The sequence below is a fragment of the Sinocyclocheilus rhinocerous genome, unplaced genomic scaffold (genome assembly GCF_001515625.1).
Source record: "Sinocyclocheilus rhinocerous isolate Xijiao unplaced genomic scaffold, SAMN03320098_v1.1 scaffold397, whole genome shotgun sequence".
Taxonomy (NCBI): Eukaryota; Metazoa; Chordata; class Actinopteri; order Cypriniformes; family Cyprinidae; genus Sinocyclocheilus; species Sinocyclocheilus rhinocerous.
This window is the reverse complement of record NW_015663491.1, coordinates 1054278-1077860: the sequence shown is the minus strand read 5'-3', so window position 1 is coordinate 1077860 and position 23583 is coordinate 1054278. Positions and strand designations below refer to the sequence as shown.

Here is a 23583-nt window from a genome sequence, read left to right as displayed (position 1 = left end):
TATATATATATATATATATATATATATATATATCATAATATAAATTATATAAATTACAGCATATAATTCATAATATAAGCAGTTATTTGAAATTATTAATATAAAACCAAACTCACTGTGAGTGGAAGCAGTAAAACAACTATACTACCAAGAAGAATAAATACTTTAAATTTTTATTACCACTGTTTTTGCTTCTTTTTTCACAACAGAGTCATGGGAATGTGGTATTTTTACATTATGGTAATGAGAAATGAGGTGTGGGGTACATTTAAAGCAGTAGCTAATTGTGGAATAGGGTGGAGGTCTGTCTTTCTGTCTCTCTCGACTTCTCCTCAAAGCTGCCTGCCGCAGCCACATGATGTATACTAAGCTTCTTGGTGGCCAAACCCACTGTGTCTAAAAATAAATGCGATATCCATCCCGGACAGAGTCAGTGAGTGTCTATGTGATAGAGAGAGAGAGAGATGAGGAGAGACACAGAGACACAGCTCCTCTGTAGAGAAAATATACATTCTAACCCAAAGCAAACCACCAAAGCCAATATAGAGCAATACCCTAAGATTAAATGACATTATATGTTGCATGAAGTCGCACTAAAAAAGATTTATACATACAAATCATACACTCATGCATTTAAATATGTCATAATCCATCCTCAACACTCTTTTAACTCTGATGCATATGAGAAAATGTTCCCAATAAGAGTCTTTAGATTAGAGATACTGTAATCTCTGCACTGGTTTCAGGTTATATTTATTTACCCACTGCCCTCATCTCAGACTGTGGTGATGAGCTGTTGCACAACCAACACGTGTGCATGTGTGTGATTTCTTGGACTTGGATTATTTCTGAACTGTGTACAAACACAGCTCAGTGTTTCCTGCTGCAAGATTATCAAGCCTCTCTGCTGTAGATAAAGAGATCACCAGTGAATTTGCCTGTGAATCCCATTGACTATTTATGGAAACTAACAAAAAGAACTTTCACAATAAATAATAAACTGTGTGGAATTTTATTTGGAATGGAAGTTCCATTTATCTCATTATTTTGTCAAAACAGTGAGTTGTAAGACCGAAACACTCTTTTAAACAGTTCAGACCATTTCATAATACAAATCTGACATTATTTGTTTGTCAACATGGGAACAGTATATAGAATTCAAACCTGGCTGTGATCTTTTATTGTCAGTTGGTATGTGTTTTATTAGTGGGGATACATTGGGGGGTCCCAAATAAAGTTTTTGGACATTTATTTGGTCTTTTCTTTAAATGAAAGATAACACCTTTCAAGCAAAACATATCACAAATAGATGGTAATAGATATACTGTTCAAAAGATGAAGAAAGGTATTTGGAAACTTTGTGGCCATCAAATGTTATTACCAAGACACTGTGTACTTGAAAAATACACACACACACGTATATTTAATAATAGATCATATATTCATATATTATTTAAAATAATAAAATAATTTAAAAAAAAAAGTATTTGAGCACTTTCTGTAATGTGATGAACTACACCTGTGAATTTATCTGCTATGACACTTGTGTGAACTTGAGGGGAAACTAGTTTGATAAAAACATAAATTCGACATAAATTGTTTGCAGATACTATTTGGTCAAAATAAAAATCATTTTAAATATTTTTTGAAAATTATCAGTGAATATGCATGAAGCAAGCAAACGTATATAGCGAGTCCACTATAGAAATTCAGGTAAAATATTTGTGTTCCCTGCTCATTAAAACTATAACTTGGCACTGAAAATGCTGTATTGCTGTCTAGGTCTAACCCAAATATAACATTTGTGTTTCCTTGTCTGAGGCAAGGAGTGTAACACACGGTCATATGAGGTGGGGTACATCTAATCAGGAAACCCAGAGGCTGTGGTCCGGGGGGAAGGGGCTTTTTTGGGGTAATTATGCTGCCCTCACAGCGGCAGATGGTTTGGGAGGGGGACTGGGAAAAAGGTTGATGTTAGTAACAAAGCCAAAACTTGTCTGATGCAGGAAATTAGCTACACGACAAACGAAAGACTGTTTCCTTTGCTCTCTCTCTCTTTCACTGTCTAGATTCCCCTCAAAATAGTAAAAAGCTGAACTGATACACATATGAACGATGGAGGATCAAGAGGATGAGCGTATTTGATTAAATAGCACCTCACAATGAGATTAAAGGGGGAGGCTCGTGTGTCTGATGCAGATTTGCAGAAGGGGAATGTTTTTCAGGACGTAATTGGCCTCTGCACTTCCTGGTTCAAACTGGGCCATTAATCTGAGCCCGGCCAGGTTTAAACCCATTAGACCAGCAGAAGGTCGGCACCATCTGCACTCAGCTCATAACAGAATAAGGCCAATGAAGAGAAGTGAGGGGGTGCCTGAATGAACCCTGGCCAATCTGTGTGTGCGTATACATGCATGATGAAAGCGCTCAGAGCAATAGATTCAGACCCTCCTCCTGGCAAACAGCCACACACGCACTGTCCGAAACAAACGGCTGAAGCGTGCTGAATGGAAATTAACATTTTAGGCTTTGGGTAACACACCTGCCCTTTTAAAATGTTGGAGCAGCTGGGTTACCGCTGTGCTGCTTATCCAAATGCTAAACTGATATCAACAACAGGCCACCTGCAGTGCAGACGTTATCCATGCACTTTTTAATCTGCCGTGGCAACAAGGTGCCATGCGTTGAGAAAGGCTCTATAAATTAAGACGCTGACAGGTGCATCACTTTTTCAAGCCATCTGAGAGAATCTAATTCGGATTTTCAAACACATTTGGAGTTTATAGATTGTAAAGTGTGTTGGGTTTATGTAATAGGCCTATGTATAAGTTGTTTAAGAATCTCATAGTGCTCATGTTAAAGATAAACATATTTATCTTTTTCTTTACTTTCACTGTTTCATGTCCTTACTTGTTCTAGTTTATACTATTCTGATCGATATGTAAAATTATGTATTGCTTGAACACATCGCCTTCTTACGATGAATTGTTGTTTTCCTCATTTGTAAGTCGCTTTCGATAAAAGCGTCTGCGAAACGAACAACTGTAAACGGAAAATGTAGCCATGTGTACTGAGGTTGTATTTTGATCGATTTGCGCCATCTAGTTGTCATTGAATTATAGCAGGAAGAAACGGTATGTGACTGCAGTCACACTGCCATACGTTTCACAATAAAACTGTAAAAGGTTGATGTTAGTAACAAAGCCAAAACTTGTCTGATGCAGGAAATTAGCTACACGACAAACGAAAGACTGTTTCCTTTGCTCTCTCTCTCTTTCACTGTCTAGATTCCCCTCAAAATAGTAAAAAGCTGAACTGTACACATATGAACGATGGAGGATCAAGAGGATGAGCGTATTTGATTAAATAGCACCTCACAATGAGATTAAAGGGGGAGGCTCGTGTGTCTGATGCAGATTTGCAGAAGGGGAATGTTTTTCAGGACGTAATTGGCCTCTGCACTTCCTGGTTCAAACTGGGCCATTAATCTGAGCCCGGCCAGGTTTAAACCCATTAGACCAGCAGAAGGTCGGCACCATCTGCACTCAGCTCATAACAGAATAAGGCCAATGAAGAGAAGTGAGGGGGTGCCTGAATGAACCCTGGCCAATCTGTGTGTGCGTATACATGCATGATGAAAGCGCTCAGAGCAATAGATTCAGACCCTCCTCCTGGCAAACAGCCACACACGCACTGTCCGAAACAAACGGCTGAAGCGTGCTGAATGGAAATTAACATTTTAGGCTTTGGGTAACACACCTGCCCTTTTAAAATGTTGGAGCAGCTGGGTTACCGCTGTGCTGCTTATCCAAATGCTAAACTGATATCAACAACAGGCCACCTGCAGTGCAGACGTTATCCATGCACTTTTTAATCTGCCGTGGCAACAAGGTGCCATGCGTTGAGAAAGGCTCTATAAATTAAGACGCTGACAGGTGCATCACTTTTTCAAGCCATCTGAGAGAATCTAATTCGGATTTTCAAACACATTTGGAGTTTATAGATTGTAAAGTGTGTTGGGTTTATGTAATAGGCCTATGTATAAGTTGTTTAAGAATCTCATAGTGCTCATGTTAAAGATAAACATATTTATCTTTTTCTTTACTTTCACTGTTTCATGTCCTTACTTGTTCTAGTTTATACTATTCTGATCGATATGTAAAATTATGTATTGCTTGAACACATCGCCTTCTTACGATGAATTGTTGTTTTCCTCATTTGTAAGTCGCTTTCGATAAAAGCGTCTGCGAAACGAACAACTGTAAACGGAAAATGTAGCCATGTGTACTGAGGTTGTATTTTGATCGATTTGCGCCATCTAGTTGTCATTGAATTATAGCAGGAAGAAACGGTATGTGACTGCAGTCACACTGCCATACGTTTCACAATAAAACTGTAAAATACAGTAAAATGCTTTTATTCATAAATTCACATATCAGAAGAAGCTAAGTACAAATCAAATGTAAAGAAGAACAAAAGTGTACTGGAAGAGGTCAGTCATCTGAGATGTCTCTCTCTCTCTCTAACTATATATATATATATATATAGTTTATAGTATATATATATAATACATACCGCATAGACACACTCATAACTAAACATGTTGATAAGGTGACTGCAAAACAAGGTAATATATTTGTGTGTGTGTGTGTGTGTATTTGTAATTTTCATAATTTTCAGGGGTTAAAATTGTGAGTAATAACAAACCATAATACAGTGAGTACTTAGTCTTTCTGCCGCTATTAAATATGTAATATAAACAGAAATGCTAGTGTTGCTTTACATTACAACGCTAGTGTGCGGTAAAACACTGTAATCAATCTAAAATTTGCACGCGTGCAGTCACGAACATCATCGAGACGTAAACAACGCGCGCGGACGCGGGGAATTATGGGATATCTTCTCTCGGCGGCGCGGTGCCGCCATGTCTCCTGAAGATAAACGGCGGGTAGTCGTTTTCTCCGCTGCGGTGTTCTCTTTATTCCTCCTTTTACTTGTGTTGAGCTACATACCAGCTTATTTGTACATACTTTTTATCTGTGTCGTGTCTTGTGTCGTTTATTTTCACAAAGCGGAGGAGTTGCAGCTCTTCGAGAGACTAGGCCTCAATCCTCGCCGTGGACTGAGCGTCCCGTCGGCTTTGCTGCGCTGGTTACCGGGCAGGACTTTGAGCGGAGTCCCGGCCGCCGGCAGAAACAAGTTACGTAAAAGTGATGCTAGAAATTCCTTCGCGTCACCCAGCGATAGACACTTTGCGGGCTCGTATTATAGAAGAGACCACACGCTCAGTGACTCGGTGTTCAGCCCTCGGGATATACTCATGGGAAGTTACCTCGCCAAGAATGAAGAAAGCCCCTCCGCAGCGGTGAGGCCCGCTGGAGGCTCGGGGGTTTTCATGCACCCTAGAGATCATCTCCGGGAGAGACTCGCCCGACCTATTCATGCTGTGCACACCCCTAACAGAAGACTGTCATTCGGGTAAACACCAAATGCTTTGTCTTGTCGCTTTCTCTGTCTAAGCTCGCGTTTTTTAATAGGAATGCATTAGAGATTCTTCTGTTTACGCTCTAATAAAACAAATGTAGCGTCTATCAGGATCGTGTTTGTACACGTTTGGCATTCTCAGTTGTTCTAACATATAAGTTGTCCCAGTTTTCCCTCCATGATTTGAAAATGTGGGAGTTCCTGGAGCTGGTCAGGCGCACTGCTCCTCCTACACCAGTTTGGACGCCTGACACTAAACGTGTAGGGTTGCATAAAGCTTTCCACTTAACATGAAACAGCATTGTGACCGCTTTGTGCTCGCACTTGCATCGTGAATGTCCTTATGTCTGCTAATTCATGGAATTGGAAACACAATGAATTTATTTTCTTTAGTCAAGGGATAATTTTTTCATATTTTGTTTATACATTATTACTTAAGTCTTGAAATGTAATATTTGCGTTTATAATTCTAATGTAGCACTTTATTTGTCTTATTTATTTTGGAATTTGTCACCATGCTGTACAGTCTACTTTTCAGCCTAGGTTTTTTTGGGGGCAAACGTGTTTAATGTTGTTCTATACCTATATGACTGACTGACTTCAGAGAAACAAAAATTAGATGTTTAGAAGGTGGTTCTTTAAAAAAAAAAAAAATTTTGAAAGAAATGTATTATGCTTACCATGGCTGCATTTAATTGATCAAAAATACAGTATTATTGGGAAATATTAGTTAAAAGTAACCCTTTTTTCTGTTTGAATGTAAAAATGTTATTTATTTGTTTAAATATTTAAAAATTTTAAGTATAGTAATATTGAATATAATTAAAAATTATTCCTGTGATGGCAAAGCTGAATTATCAGTGTCAACTGATCGTTCAGAAATCATTCTAATATGTTGATTTGGTGGTCAAGAAACATTTCTTATTAATGTTTTTGTTGTGTAATATTTTGTGGGAATTAAAAAAATTCAGGATTTTTTTGTGTAGGAAGTTTAAAAAGCAGCATTTATTTGAATTGGAGATCTTTTGTAACAATTGTCTTTTATAGCAATCTTGCTTAATGAAAGCATTAATTACTCTAATTTAAAAAAAAAATTTTTTAAATAAATGGGGCATCACGGTTTCCACTAAAAATATTACTAAGCAGATCAACTATTTTCAACATTGATAATAAGAATATTTGAGCTCTAAATTAGCATGTTGTAAAGATGATTTGCATCATAGTTTACAATACTATTAATTTAATTTACTTAATTTTTTATTTACATTTAGTCATTTAGCAGACGCTTTTATCCAAAGCGACTTACAAATGAGGACAATAAAAGCAGTCAAAACTAACAAAAGAGCAACTATATATAGGTGCAAAATTATTTTTATCAAATAAATGATGAGCATAGGAAACCTTTTGATCTTTTAAAATCTTTTAAAAACATAAAATCATTAGTAATGCAAGATTTATTATTATTTTCTGTGAAGGTGTTTAAGTTTTTTATGAAGATCTTTTGAAGCACTAACCTGTTGCTGTTTCAATGCCATTAGGGACCCTGTGGGCACTGCAAGTCGGTTCACCATCACCCCCCAAAGACATTACCCCCTTCAGCAGACGGGGACGTCCCCTGTTGGAGTGATGCCACCTGCAAACTGGGATGGTTTCCATAAGAAGAATGTCCTCACCCAACGCAATTCACCTGCTGTTCACAGTCCGGTCACGGTGAAGATCGCCAGACCAGACCCCACTCGATCATCATTGTGAGTCGCTTTAAATTCTGTAGAGTGAATGAAGGGCACTAGCATTAAAATAGCTTTTGTATTTGCCTGTAGTCTAATTAAATCCTGTTTGGGATTATTTCTCTCCTAAAACCTTGTCTATAGCTGCCACAGTTGCTGCAGGATTAAAGTGAAGGGCATTGTCAAGAGAAATTGTCTTTGCTAATATGTAAATGCTACATTGTTACTAGCTTCAATCACCTGAACTCCCCTGGAGCAGTCAGATCTCCAGGTATTGGAGCCCAGACAGACCCCTGCTCCAGAGAAGCTGTTCTGAGCGTGCTCAGAGAGAGCAGGAAGAGGGAGGTTGATGAGGAGGACAGGAGTGCTTCCTCTGGCCAGAAGAGCAAAAGGAGGTATGTGATGGGCAGAAAGTGACCAAATGAAAGTCGTCACACAATCTTATCCTCTTTGAGTTTGTTAGGTTGTAACTTTCCATGGTATGTGGAACTTAGAGGGTTTGCTTTTGGTTTTTGTAGTTTTACCGAATAATTGTCTTGTTCTCATTAGGCGACATGACAGCAGCGGAAGTTCTCAGTCAGCGTTTGAGCCACTTCTTGCAAATGGAGTTCCATCTCAGCTTGTGCCAAAGTAGGTGACCATACACCTTCCACTGTAAAATCTGCCTCTACATATGTTAAACATTGAGTCTTCATTACATTATCTCTGATTACGTTTCCTCTCCTCAGACCAGGCAGTCTAAAGAGAGGGATGAACTCTTCTCTCAATGAAGAGTCCATTATGAAGCGGTCTCGCACCTCCTCTATCAGCTCTGTAAGTGGTGCTCCTGTTTCCAGTGGGGTGCCTGGATCTGTCCGAAATCCCATTCGCAGTTCTTACAGTTCTACACAGGGTTATCCACAGGTATTTCATTTGACCATTTTCTCATAGTCTCATAGTGTTGCAGATTGAGGAAATGTAATAAGAAATGATTAAAATTGGTAGTTAGTGAGCATATTGATGATTATTGCTTTGTTTTTTTTTTTGTACGGTTGTGTTTTGTATTCATTGACTCAATTCCTTAAATTTTGTATTTTCAGAGAAGAGCAGCATCCAGTCTCAGTCTTTCTCCTTTTACAAGCCCAGGAGGATCTCGGTGTCAGACTCCAGAGCGAGCTGCCAAGAAAGCAAGGTAGGAATCTTTAAGTGTTCACTACCATTCATTGGTGTCCGAAAGACTTTTTAATAAGTTTCGTGTTCATCAAGGCTGTATTTTTTTGTCGTCTTTACTGTCACTGCAAAACAGCAGGTTGAGTTAAAATAGTTTATTTTTTAAAAGTGTGTCTCGAGACTCATGTTTCATTCTGTTGTGCTGTGCATATTGTGTAAACACAGCTGCAAAATGTCTAATCAGTGTCATGAACATCATAAATGCTCTTGATTGTACAGGGTCTGCTTAAGACATTCTTATGTTAATCTGTTCATAAACTGTTTTGTGTGCTGTAGGGAGGAAGATGCTACCTCACCAAGTTCTACATCCTTTGTGAAAATGGATAAGGTGGCAACTGACCCTGCACCTGCTACAAGTGAGGAAACATGTTACCTCGTTCATATAATGCATTTTTGATTTATTAACTAATTTATTGCAACTTTATATAATATAGCATTGATTAATGGTATAAATGAAAGATTAAATGTTTTGCACTAGGAATGCTACAAAAGTTTCATTTTGAGTTTATTTCTACCAGCTAAACTTACTCCAAAATCTGAGGCACCTGTTGCAACATCGACATCTGACTCTGGAGGCGGCAGTGGCAAACGTAAGCGCAAAATCCAGCTGGTGACCACAAACAGAGGAGATCAGATTTCTTTGGTAAGTAACAAAGCTATTGATACACATTTCCACCACACATTTGCATAGTGGATATTCATCACTGTAACATTGTGTCTGCAGCCACCACCTCCTGAACTTGGCTATACGATCACAGTAAAAGATCTAGATATGGAGAAGAAAGCAGCTCTCAGCCAGATACAGAAGGTCCTGGAGGAGCCTGGTATGTTCTCTTCACTCTCGCCTGGATTGGCTATAAATACAATGAAATGCTTGCAGCTAATTCTGTTACTTTTTTTTTTATTTATTTCTTCCAGAGCCAGAGATCCCTCCTCCAGTTTCTGAACCCACCCCAACTCCGGCTCCCTCTTTAACCCTGTTCTCTCAGCCAGCTCCAACTTCTTCATCTGGGACTGCACCTGCCATGAGCGCTGCACCCTCTCTGATTTCTCTCTCCACACCTGTGCCTGACCCCCCCCCAGCCACTACTACAACTCCCGCTCCAACTATCGACCTTACCATCCCTGCACCCAGTGTGGCTAGTACTGCACCCCTGACTCTCACCTCAGCCCCCTCCATCTCTACCACACCAGCTGCTCCAACTGCTCCATCTTCAAGCATCTCAAACCCTCTCCTGGAGTCCCTGAAAAACATGAAGAATAATCTGCTTCTCAATGTTCCCACTCTAATGGGCACTACCACTGCAGGTTTGTAGAAATTATTTTCCACTGGTTTTACAGATTTGGGGTAATTGTTTTTTTGTCAGGATTGTTTGTTGAATAGAATGTTCAAAAGGACAGCACTTATTTAAAATAATCTTTATTTATTTACATTATAAATGTGTTTTCTTTAAAAACTATTAATGAATTCATTTGGGTCCTTGATCCATGCATTTTAACATGACCTTGTATGCCTTTGTCACTCTATACAGCTCCAGCAGTGTCTGTGTCCAGTCTTTCTACACCTGCTGTTGCCCCCACAAACCTGAGCAGTGGAGTTGTCAAATCTGAGTCAGGCCCTACCGCTCTGCAGCCCTCATTCTCTACCCAATCCTCCATATCATCACCTGCCTCCAAGCCAGCCACTTCCATGACCTCTGCCTTCGCTCAGATCCTGGCCCAACCTCTTCAACCCACATCAAGCAAGCCATCCCTGGGCGGAGGAGGCAGCCTGTTCAGTTTGATTAAACCCGTAGCCACTCCTGCATCTGAGCCTCCTAAATCCACAGTTGCTGCGCATATGACCACAGTTGCATCAGTCAATAGCATTAGCAACCCCCTGTCATCTGTGTTTAAGCCCATTTTCGGCGCAGCAAGCACCACACCTGCTTCCACAGCAGAGGTCAAACCCACCCAGCCCACCTTCAAGCCTTTATTTGGCACAGGAAGTGGCATTAGTGCCTTTGGGCAGACAGCCACACCAACGACATCAACCCCTGCTGCTCCAGTTTCACAGAACAGTGGGATGTTATTTGGTGGATTAACCAGTACCCAGCCAGCAACAGTGTCCACATCATCTGCCGCCCCAACCACGCAAACTCCTTCCCAGTCTCTGTTTGGAAGCTGGACCTCAACAACCACATCCACTCCTGCCACAAACACCACGTTCCAGTTTGGAGCCACATCGACCACAACGGCTGCCCCTGCGCTGAAAACCAACACTGTTAATGCTAGTGGCACCGCCTCTGCTTTTCAGTTCGGAGCAGCAAAACCTGCACCCGCCCCACAGGCCCAAAGCACGTTCACGTTTGGCCAGCTGTCGGCAAACCAGAACTCCACATCCACTCCGTTTGGTGGGTTTGGAATGACCAGCAGTACCACTACATCCTCAGAGACACCCACAACGCAAACCACTTTCGGGAGCTCAACCTTCACTTCATCATCAACCTTCCCAGCATCCACACAGCAGACCCCTGCTGCTCCAAAGCCTTTCACGTTTGGTGCCGGTGGTGGAAGTAGCGGCACAACACCATTCATGTTTGGAGCCGCTGCCAGCACAGCAGCGCCTGCATTTGGGACTAACAGTCAGCCTACGTTCGGTGGAGCTGGCGTCTCTTTTGGAAACACCACAACCCCTTCTGCGGCTCCTGTCTTTGGGGCCTCCACACAGACTGTGGCTCCTCTCCCTGCCCCGGCGCCTACATTCACCTTTGGAGGGGCGTCAACAGCCACTCAGAACCCTGCTCCGAGTACTCCGGCACCTCCTGCTTCTGGAGGGTTTAACTTTGGGGCGTCGCTCTCAGCAATACCGTTTGGAACCCCTGCGCCTGCAGCTCAAACGCCAGGCTTTTCCTTTGGTGCCAACAACACTGATAACAAGCCTGCTTTTGGTAAGTTTGTTTTTATTGAGATGGGTCAAGAAGGTTCTATTTGACATTGATATATTGTGTAGTGGCTGATGATATATGTATATGCTCTCACATATCAGCACTGACTATCAAAAAAACAATAACAAGTATTGGTTTATATCAACCACTAATGTGTGTGTGTATATGCATAAAAGAGAGAGAGATATAGGCAGTTATTTTGTGAGCAATTACAGTTTAGTGGTATCAGAATATTCATTATTATATATAATATATTATTATTATTTTATAATATATATATATTATACTACGGGGCCGTTGAATGCTTGAATCTGATTGGCTGATGAACGTTCTGAGGTGTGCAATTATTTTCAGGAAAACGCATGGCGAACGTAGTTCCAGGCAGCTCTCTTGACCGCATTACAGTTCCATATCACTTCGCATAGTTAACTGTAATAACGGAAATTAGCATACAGTACCTATACCGCACACAGGAATTACTGCAATCACATGTGCTCGCACAAGCACACTACGGTCACGCAGTTTGCACAAAAAGGTGTTGTCAGCGCTGCCCTGACGATTTGATCAGTTAGCCTATATAGTGTAGCAACTTAAAGGCTACACATGACATTTCTCACTAGCGAGGTAATAACAGCGCTGTTTAGAGACGCTGCTGCAGAACACTGTTGAGGGACGCACAGAGGTAGCCTAATTCACACAAGCGCTCTCTCTCTCTCTCTTTCTCTTTCTCTGTGTGTCTCTGTCTCTCTCTCGCTCTCTTTCTGATAACTTCATTAATAACTGCATTAGAATGCTATCAACGGCTCAAGCCTCCATTACCAGCTTTAAAATGACGTTTTGGAACTAGCAAAAGAGGCGTTGGATGAGATTCGAAAGAAATAACCCTACTCACAATAGCAATTTAAGTACAAAAACCGGACGAATCCCTTTAAATATATCATCTGATCGATGTCTTGAGGTGTGGTAACCGTAGTATAAGCGGAATAATTGACGACAGGCCGTTGAATTATTAGAAAAATAATGCACACCCGAGGTGGTGATGCGGCCACGATGCGAAGCGGAGAACTTACTTAACAGATTTATGCAGCAACATGCGTACACAACACAGTAAAAACTGTGATGAAAGAAACTACACTAATAAACTACATAGTCATTGCTGTTTTGTAATCAAATAATGTGGTTATTTATATTTGGTTCATATTTTACATTTACATTACATTTAGTCATTTAGCAGCTTTTGTTAATTGTATAATAAATGAAAAGAAAACCGATATAATACAAAAAGATTAGAAAGCAAGTTAGTTGTTGTTTTGTTTTTTTTAAGAATAGAATTAAAATAGAGAGTGCTAGAGTTAGAGGGTCAAATAAAGATGGAAGAGATGTGTTTTTAGCCGATTCTTGAAGATGGCTAAGGACTCAGCTGCTCGGATTGAGTTGGGCAGGTCATTTTGTGTTTGAATACATCATGACCAGACCAGACAAAACCTGTGTGTGTGTAACTGCAGTTCTTATGCCAGTTCTCTTTGATCCTGATTATTGGGTGGCATTCACTCCTTTTCCTCTCACAGATGCTCCACCCAGCAGTTACCTGTTTTACCAGATTTTGTCAAGCATGCAAAAACATGTATGCTGTAAATTGTGTTCAAAATTAGCAGTAACTTGCCTTTTGTGCTCCTGATTTGTGTCTGACCAGAGGTTATGATCTAGAATACAAGTATGCTGCAACAGCTGCTTTTTGCTGCACTTCTTGCACTATTCTCATCTATCACCCTGACATGCATAATGTTAAAAAATTAAATGTAGCGATTTAGGCTATTTTTGCTGCCCAGATTTTTATTTATTTAGGACCGGAAATTACCTGAAATTTATTTAGCATCAAGTAAGATGTTATGATGTTTATTTATTTTTAAATCTATGTAGTTCTTTTTCTCAATGACTGATAACAAGAACAGGCGTGGCGATTTAAGTGGTATTTCATATTTCTGAAATTAAATAAGCTTAATAAGTTAAATGGAAATATTATTATTAGAAATATTAATAGAAAACTATTTTACATTTTGTTAGGGCTGGATGATATGGCCAAAATTTATATCACAATATATTTCGTAGTTTTGGTTGATGCAATATAATTCTGATATCGATATAAACAATATTTAAAAAATCCTCAGAAAAACTGCCAAGAAACCCCCACAATGGATGTCAATCTACAAACTTCTGAAAAATGAATTTGCCAACTCTATGGAACCTTCTCCTAAAAGACTATATATTATTTTAGAACTAAAAACGGTATAAATAAATTAGTTCACCTTTGATTTGTGTTTTATTTAGCCTTGATCCAAACAAGAAATGTGAAATCACTGTCAAATAAACATAAGACTTTCAGACTCCCCTTAATAATATTAATCTTTAACTTTTAACTATAACATAGACTGATCATTCTTATAGATTGAAACAAAAGTGCTTCAGCCAGGATAAAGAATATGGGAAGTTGCTGCAGAAAATAGGAAAAAAAAGAGCGAGCAACAACAAAAAGGTGTTGCTGGAGACGGGCTCATTGCAAATGCAAGTCCATTCTCTGCCAGCAGTAGGGTTGTGACGGTGAGGAAATTACCAGAAGGTCAAGGTCAATCACAAAAACCATCATAACTTTAATAATGTCCCCACTAAAGCATACTAATGACCTTCCCCGTCTGACAGGTCAAGTTGCTGTGCTTAGGCCAAGAATCTTGACAGAAGTTGGCCACAGCGGGCCGGAACAGGTTTTGCCTGCTTCCAGTAGATCAAAGGCCTGGTAATGTGCAGAACACCATCAAAACGAGCTTGTGTTCATCAAAACATGATCCTGTGTAAATTATTTGTTTGATTGAGCCCACAGTGTGCTGTTGTTAAGACAGGACTGGGAATAAGATAGGGTTGTGACGGTGAGGAAATTTTCCCACCGGTTAATCGACGTGTGACAACACCGGTAATATTGGTATCACCGCGGTGGCGGGGCGTTCCCTCTTTTCCTCGCTTTCCTTGTAAATAGCTTGTAAAAGCGGTGTGCGCATTTTACTTTCACTTTGAAATAGCGACAATTCGGAGTAAAGCAATTGTTCGTTTTTAGTTCGTTTGAATTTTCCCTCTTTTCCTCGCTTTCCGTCGCTTTTATTTCTGTTCTTTTACTGAACTAAATGATTTTTATTACTATAAAAAATCTAAACGACGGTGGGGGTCGGTGGGCAAGTGGGCAAGTGACGCAACCGGTGTTGCGGCTTAACAACGGTATCACCGTCAACACCGTCTATCATGGCAAGCCTAGCCAGCAGGAGGCGCTTTTGGAGCGATAGAAACTGGTTTCCCCGATAACGGCTGTATACAAAGCAGTGCTATGCTCATACACGCTACTTTATCAGATAAAAACTTTTTTGAAGACAGTCGGTTCCCTTCAAAGATACATTCATATAAAAATGTCTGAAATATTGGCAGTGTTTAAAAATATTAGTTACTAAAAAAAATTATATCGCGATATGTGTTGATATTGAGTTATTGTCCAGCCCTACATTTAGTTATTAAAATGTAAACTAAAATTAAAATAAACTGGGGGAAAAAATTAAAATTTAAAGCTAATTCAAAACCTTAAATACTGCAATAGTATATGAATCATTCTGAAATTACACTTTAGATTAGTTTTGCCTTAAAGGGGTCATATGATGCTATTTTAAAGATCATTATTTTGTGTATTTGGTGTAACAGAATATGTTGACATGCTTTAATGTTCAAAAAACACATTCTTTTTCAAATACTGTACATTATTGTTGGTCCTCTATCCCCCGCCTCTCTCAAACGCTTCGTTTTCTACAAAGTCCCTCCTTCCGACAAGCGCAGTCTGCTCTGATTGGCCAGCTGACCCAGTGCATTGTGATTGGCCGAACACCGCAAGCACGCGTCGGAAATGTAAGGCCCCTTACCATAATCCATAACCTTTATGCACCAAGAGCTTGTAACAATCCAAAGAGAAAGGAAAACTTGAAATCGCATCATATGACCCCTTTAAATTCCACTTAAGATTAGTTTTGCCCAGAGTATTACTGCACAGTGTGCACAGTTTACAAATGGTTAGTATTTTGTATTTATACTTGGTTAGCAGTAAGCGGATGAGTTATTTAATGATTTGCACTAAACCCAGTAAAGCAGTCATCTTACACTCTCCTTGTCTGTCCTGTGTTGTCTTAGGAACATCAACTCCTGCTTTTGGCCAGGCATCTGCAGGAATGTCAATGCCATTTGGTAGTCCTGGAACCCCAGGATTTGGAGCAATGGGCGCCTCACCATTTGGTAAAATACAGTCACTTCTAGTTTTTTAAATAATATTGCATAATAGTTCCCTACATCTTATAAATATATGTTTGAGTCCTTTTAGGTGCTTCACCAGCCGCCTTCTCTATCGGAGCAGGCTCCAAGACCTCTGGGGCTCGACGATTACAAGCACGCAGACAGCACCCAAGGAAGAAGTAATGTGGCTGATGTGAGTCCTGTCCCTTTCATTATTGTCGTCTGGACTCTGCAACTACTCCTCCGGCTGTCCCACCTGCCCCAGACACTGCTGCTACTGCTGCTGGTCCAAACACAACAAGGCTCTCAGTCAGACCTCATCTCTACAACCCTCCAGACTGCCAGGGCTGGTCAGGTGTGTAGGATCGAGGCTCATGGGGTGTACCGGGCCGCCCCGTCTCTGCTGTTGGTTGCGCCCACCGAGACTCATCACGTCCTCGCTAATGGAGTCTGTAAATGTCTGATGAGGACGTCTGGTGTTGGGGAAGGATAGCGAACAGGAGCGAATTATACTTGAAAGAAAAAGAAACTTTCAAATCTGGACTCACACATAAATTCAGTCCAGGCCTGTTGAAAGGTTGTAATTTTGACTCTTGTTTGAGTAGTCAAATGCTCTTTATTTTAGATCCAGTGAATACACCTTTTTTTTTTTTCTTTTTTTCTTCTTGCGATTTAGTGTAGATTTGTCATTTTTTTTCATCATGCTTAGCAGAATCTTTTTTTTTTTGTTAAGCCTTCAAAACGTAAATATTTTACCCGTTTCATTTAGAAAAATGTTTTTTTGCCTGAGTGAGCTGCATAATAAACAATCAAATTTTACATCGCTTTTTCTGCACGTTCTTTTAAGAGAAGCACTGTTTATGTATCTGTTTATCACACATTGGACGTCTGTCTAAAACCAAAGCTGATGTTTTTAGTGCGACATGCTCACCTCTCCGACACACCATACCCTGTTTTACTACCTCTTCATTTTAAATGTGCACCTGTGTCCCAGCTGAGATGTCTTACTGCAGTCTGCCTCATTCGATCTACTGTTAATTATACTCTGAGTAATTAAAGTCAGCACTTAACGCAAACATGTAGGCAAAACCACAATTCTATAGTTGTTGCATCTGTCAGCAGTGTTTATTTGACTGTCAGGCACTGGATGTAGCTTTCTTTTTTTTTACCCATTCATTGCTCTGTGTGCCTTAGTGTGTTTTGCTTCTGGTTACATATTATGGATGATGTCAGATTTGTACTCTGAGAAATGGATGCCTGTTCTTTCATAATAATGCGTTTCAAAAGAATTTGATCCCAACTTCAATTCTTTGTGATTACTGACTAAAGAGTCCATTTGTAATTCATCACATTTTTGAAGTATCCTCATGCCCAAACTGATGCAAGGAGGCATGAGCCCAGGCTTTCTGTTTATTAGAAAGCCGTACCAAATACAAGCGAGTTGTGTAGACTATTGAGAAAATGAGATGTTGAGATGAGAGCTGGATTTCTCAAGCTGTGAATGTTTGAGAGCAGTTGTACCTAGTTGTATGTTTTTCAGACGTTGCTGTTAGTGAATGCTCAGTTTGTGTGTAAATGACCATTCCCACTAACCCTCAAAGCGTGAATGGAGTTCTGAATGAAGCGGCACACGGATTGTGTTGTGTCTGCATAAATGCTCTGATAATGACATGCTGGTTTCCAATAAAAATGTAAAGTTGACTAATTATGCTCATCAGTGGTGTTCAATGCATGGCGGATAATTCACACATTTCGAAATAAGAAATCTGAGGTCTGACTTGCAACTATATCATTCATCACATTTCAATAAAAGCAGGAGTCAGTTATTCAGTGGTAATATGATTTTCAAGTCCTCTATAACTTCAGGATTCTTGCTTTTTGTGGTTCTTTCTGTTTCTCCTCCTTTTCTTCTTTGAGACTGGATTTGTCGGTTGCTGGTTTGCGGTCTCTGTGTTCTGTAGTTCCTCATCAGATGGACCAGACTGATGTGTGTCCTGCTTTTCCTCACCACCAGACGGCAATGTTGTGCTGTGACAATAATAAAACCATGTTAACATAACTAGAAAAAATCTGGTATTAAAATAATATTTAGGGCTATTTTAATTGTAACATTTTCAGGACAATTTAAAAATTCTTAGGTAATATTAAAAAATGTGCTATTTAAATAGTAATACATATTATATATAGGGGTCAGTAAGATTTTAAGAATTTAAGCATGGTTAACTGTTTTCAACATTGATAATCAGAAAAGTTTCTTGAAGAGCAAATCAACTTAGAATGATTTTTGAAGGATCATGTGACACTGGAGACTGAAGTAGCGATGCTGAAAATTCACAAATATTTCACAATACTACAGTTTTACTGTATGATCAAATAAATGCAGCCTTTGTAAACATAATAAACTTTTTAAAAAAATTCAAAAACTGACCTCAAACTTAACAATAGTGTACTTGTTTATCATTGTCATGATAGTACTGCATTAAATTTATGCTGATATAATTGAAAACATTTTGCATCTTACCAGCAAGATTTTCAAATTCAAAATTTCTAAATGGTCTTTTTCTTCATGCAAAGTATTCTGTTTCTTTGTATTATTGGGTGAAATATGAGCTACATGTTTCGGATGCTCATAAAGGCAAATGTATTTCTATTTTTTTTTACTTTAGTAGCATATCCCAGGTTAAAAAAAAAAAAAAAAGCGGTCTATAACTAGTCGTCTCACACATAGTAGTAGTCATCAGACTTACATGACTAGGAGGTTTTCTTCATCTGTCTGTGGGGGGCGTCTCTCCAGCATGGCCACAAAGAAGCCATGAGTGCGTGTTTTTGCTGTGCTGGCACGAAGGCACTCAGTGAAAGGCTCATGACCCCTCTCAGGCCAGTTTGGAAGAAGATGAACTAGTCTACAAGCAAAGACAGACAAAAAAAAAGTTCAAATGATGTTCTCTTACTGTGAAACAAATCTGAAATGAGTTTCTGACCTGAATGCAGGGTTCTGCTGTAAGCAGGCCGACACAACCTCCTCGTTCTCCTGTGAGTGAATGGAGCAGGTGGAGTAGACGACACGCTGTACCCGAGGGAACTGCAGCGCGTGGTTGAGACAGCGCAGCTGAAATGTAGCCAGCGCCTGCAGACGCCCCTCATCCTGTAGCTCTGAGACCTCATCCCGCAGACAAACCATCCCTGAGACAGACAAGCACACGTCTAAACGGCCAAATCTAAAAGTATTGCTGATGCAATTATTACTTTACTTTATACACAATAATTACCTGATCCACTGCAGGAGGGGTCCAGAAGGATATTCTCGACTTCCTTGTACTCTGAGCTCTGTGGATCTACTTTCAGAAAATCCTGATTGGCCAGCTGATGACATGTGACCCCGGCACGAAGGAGTAGAGTGCTCATGGTGGACAGACGTTTTGCATCAAGATCAAACGCAAACAATTTCCTGTTGTACATTTAATCAAATGAATCAATTCAATTACAAAATATATTATGTAATTAAAATATAAGTATGTATATATCATATGTATATATTAGTGTGTATGTGTGTATTTATACATAAAATATTTTAACAAAAAGTCAATATTATATACAGATTAGATTATATATACACATGCATTTTGTATATGCATATATATAATTAAGATTAATATTTTATTGAATGAATGAATTTTAATTTCTTAGAATAAGGAAGTGATTATGAAAGTCAGTTTTTGCACTGAAAACCAGAAGATCTTGGAGATGAAGATCACACAGAAATCTCTTCCCGGACAGATGATTGAGATCCTCGAGCCTGGGACGATGAAACGGGAAATAATGGTTAAAAAAACAACAACTATCAATTGGAAATGCACTGTTAAAGAAATAGTTCAGGAAACATTCAGCCATCATTTACTCTCCTTCATGTCATTCTAAATCTGGACGCTGGAGAATTTACAAACATTTTGTGACGTGCAGAGGACAACTTACCGACATGCTGTTCCTTGATATGAAAATCCCTCTCGTTTTAAATAGTCAATGACATCCTCAAGAGTGGTTTTCAGAGTGTTCACTCGCACATAGCGTGGAATTGCATAATCTGAAGAGACACAAAATATGCAGTGGTCTCGATATCTATACCCATCTATCTATATACATTTTTATCATATAATATATAGTTGTTTTATCACAGAAAAACTGATATTATAATATGCAATATACAAATAATTGATGTCTACATTACCCTGAGTCTGCTGGAAACTGGAGGGCAGCAGGTCTTGATTTCGACTGACTTTTCTCTTGACTTTGATTCTTGCCAGGGCAGCTTGTAGTCTGGAGCGATGCTTCATCATCATCGTCTTCCAGGTGCCTCCACATTTCACCCCGTGACCAATGAGCAGGTCATACACCAGCACCTGGGTTACACACAATGACACATCTATTAAGTTTTTAATAGTTAGGTTAGTTTACACCGAGAAAAAAAAATGATGCACCGCAGACGCAGACATGGGATTTTACAGGTGAGGGTTAGAGTAGAGCTGTCTACCTTAGCTAAATGGATCCTCAGTTTTGTTTCTTTCAGAAGCTTGGTGCTGTTGATGATCTCCTGCAGAACTGAAGAGTATTTCTGTGTCTCACACACAAGAGCAAAGAGCTGCTTGATATTCTGATGAATAGACAAAAACAATACTTTCTTAAGAGTGAAATGAGCGAGAAGTCTATCATTAAAAAAAATATTACATTTTTGAAGACACGACCGTCTACAGAGAGAGTGAAACAATCAAAAACATTTACATTTTACTGTGTCTATTTTTCTTTACAAAAATTACGACTGCCCATCAGTCGTGACGTCATTTCCACTCGACCAACTATTTCTCCCAACAGTTTTATCACAAAAAAAAAAGTGTACTTGGTTACCAAGAAGACAACAGTTTGCTCGGTGAATTATGAGACACGTGTGAAGAAAACAAGGTACATATCATTTGTAAAAGAGAATATTTTAATGTGCGCCACTTAAGATGGAATTTAAGCCACATTTGTTATGTAAACACCCAGTTACGCCCCATGTGATTTAATTATAGATGCCCGAGGTACACATACATCAGCACTTACTTGAAATTTACTGTCATAAACCAGAGTTTTCACTGCACCCTTTTTCTGCGCCACTTTCTCAAGAATCTCTGCCGCTTTCATGTAAAGTGCCATGATTAAAATAACACTGGCGCTTTATACAGTAAGCTGAGCTTAAACTTAACTTTAAACAACTAATTTTTAAGTAATCTAGTACCGTTAACAAGTCAATTTCTCTTACTCTTGTGGAGCAGATACACCGGCCACGTTTTCATATTTGCCTGGTTAGTTTTCGCAACGTTTTTCGACAGTACGGAACGTCTTACGATAACTGTAGTGCTAATGAATGTACACTAGGGTGAGGCAAAGACATTAACAACTAATCTGATGATTCATAAATGTGCTTGCTAACATATAAAGGTAAGATATTCTAAAAACTGTCTCCATTATGAACCATGCAGGTTTTCCTTTTTTATTTTAATTTAGATTTTAACCCCACCCAAGTGTTCTCTCTCAGACACATACGAATTGCTAATTACTAAACTGACACTCTTTTATGCATCCAGAACAACTGAAACCCATCGAGCATCCTGTGAACTATTGTCCTCAGTCACGTGTGAATGATCCTGTCTTTGCGTCCACTTTTGATTCCTTTCGAAGACAATGTAGCAGCCATTGACATCTCTAGTGAGTTTCACTTCAAGCTTATCATATGAAATAACTGTAAGGAAAAAAATGCATTTCAAGTTTGCGTATGTGTTTTGTGCTATAATAATATTACATCAGGTTTTGACACAGTGAAATATGGAGCTCATACACCTCAATTTTATTCAGAAGCCCCAAAAATATGCAATTTGATGCAGATGTTGTAATTTATATGGACAAAAGTAAAATGAAAATTCGATATAGCTTGTAGATCAAAGCGATAGAATAGTATAGTACAGTATAATAACTACTTATATAACATTCATATAAATATCAGCTGTTGTCACTCTCAATAATATCTCTTCGTAAGATAGTAATATTTAAATGCTAAGTTTTATTATCGAGGCTCTGTAGTTTTAATTAAAATGCAATAGAATGATGATTGAGAGATGTACAAATACAATTTACTTTATAAAATCATCTCATAGCAAAAAGAAAGAGGATATGTGTAGAATTATACTAAAAGGCATTTTTCTTACTAAAAAGTATGAACTATCAATCAGATGACAGAAGGCATGTAGTAGATTTTGCAGCATGGTTTTGATCATGTTGATAATTTAGAGGCTTTACAAATTCATGTATCAAATATGATACAGTAGGCTTAATATGGCAAACATTCCCATGGGTTAAAAATGACAGAAATACCACCTACATGGCTTTTTAAAAACCCGAAGGGAAAGATTTACCATTTATTTAAGATTAATTACCTTACTTATAATCCATTGAGTCATAATGAATCAAAAAAGTATGCAGTGTGACTCACTTTTATGTGGACACTGTATGAGAACATTGCGATTTTTGAAGGTCTGGTGAATGTAAACTGAGTTAATGTTACCCTGAAGCTACTATGTGTAGATTAACGTAAATTGAGTTCATGCATGCATGAACCTCTGGCTAATATAAACTCGTCTATGAATAGGTTCGATGATTTTTTACATTCCACACGACTCATTTTAGCCGTATCACATAACCAGGACATTGTTGAGTAATCCTAGAGAACTTGTATATTTCTCCAGGGGGTTAAGAGACGATTTTAACATTCTTGTGATCTCAGGTTATAAAGGTGTTGGATGATAACCAGCATTCCTTTAGCTTGGATAACCATGTCAAATACAGTTCCCAGGCTTCATGAGCAGAAAGTTGAGAAGTTTGTAACTTCTAGCACTATATTAGATGCAGTGAAGTTGAATCAGTGCTTTATGGGTGTCACCAATGCCCTTTAGCTTATAAACGGGTATATGTGTCATAAAATTAGATTGGCCAATTGACTCTTTGCCACTTTGTGTGTTCCAGGCTCAGGAAATGATGTCATTAGGCTCCTCCCACCCCCTCACCTGAACAGAGGGGTAGGGCCAGACTGAACTCGTCTGTACAGACAGGGAAAAAAAACAAGGAACCATTCACAACCTGTTTGTCTTTGACGGAAAACCTTTTTATGTGAAAAAGAGAATCCAGATTGCACAGGATCGTATTAAACAGCTTGAAAAATGGACGTCCCAGAAAATTCCCCAGGGATTATGGGACTTCTGAAAACTTTTGACGCTTCAGAGTTTGGGAGTTGAGTACCAAAAATAAAAGTATCGGTATCGGGCGAGTACTGGAAAAAGTGGTATCAGTGCATCCCTACCTACAACCATTTTTGTCCGTGTGCATGTAAGTGTCTATTCTGTTCACATTAATATTTGTTATGCTGGCATGCAAAAAGACGCTGCCCCTCAACGTGTTGTGTCAGGAAACTGTAATAATATACTGCCTCGAGCTATGATTATGACCCCCGCCTCTCCAAATATACATTCAAACACATTAAGACGCCAAGAATATGGCTCAACATCTGTCTAAAGACTTCCATTTACACTACATCCATTTTCCACTTTAACTGTCTTGACAAGATAAGGAGTGGCTGTATGTGAGCTTTGTTTCCCAGTAACCTTCCATACATAAGAATTACCCAGACCTTTGGTATGCACACAGATGTTGCAGTCACACGCATAACATTTTACGTCTGGTTATATTTATAGAGGATGAAATAAATATACAGTATTTCGTATTTTATTATTATTATTATTAGAATTTATTTATTTACTTCTAGTGAATTGTGGTAAATGGGGCCACTTATTTATACTGTGATTTAAAAATTGAACAGTCAATCACATAATATATATATA

At 39.0% G+C, this 23583-nt stretch overlaps 1 protein-coding gene and 2 pseudogenes across 1 annotated transcript; 2 read left to right on the top strand and 1 right to left on the bottom strand.

Moving 5' to 3' along the window:
* Positions 1-4889: 4889 nt before the first annotated feature.
* Positions 4890-16676, top strand: LOC107728848 (nuclear envelope pore membrane protein POM 121-like). Its single transcript, XM_016539135.1, has 13 exons — positions 4890-5478; positions 7023-7232; positions 7442-7606; positions 7761-7841; positions 7940-8114; positions 8291-8382; positions 8697-8776; positions 8939-9063; positions 9145-9244; positions 9339-9728; positions 9953-11350; positions 15563-15664; positions 15750-16676. The coding sequence occupies exons 1-13, from the start codon at positions 4925-4927 to the stop codon at positions 15842-15844; spliced, it is 3567 nt and encodes a 1188-aa protein (XP_016394621.1). The 5' UTR covers positions 4890-4924; the 3' UTR covers positions 15845-16676.
* A 324-nt stretch (positions 16677-17000) lies between these two features.
* On the bottom strand, positions 17001-21028 carry LOC107728852 (probable 28S rRNA (cytosine-C(5))-methyltransferase; annotated as a pseudogene).
* A 1856-nt stretch (positions 21029-22884) lies between these two features.
* The window catches only part of LOC107728863 (receptor-interacting serine/threonine-protein kinase 4-like), a 9431-nt pseudogene continuing 8732 nt past the window's right edge, over positions 22885-23583 (top strand).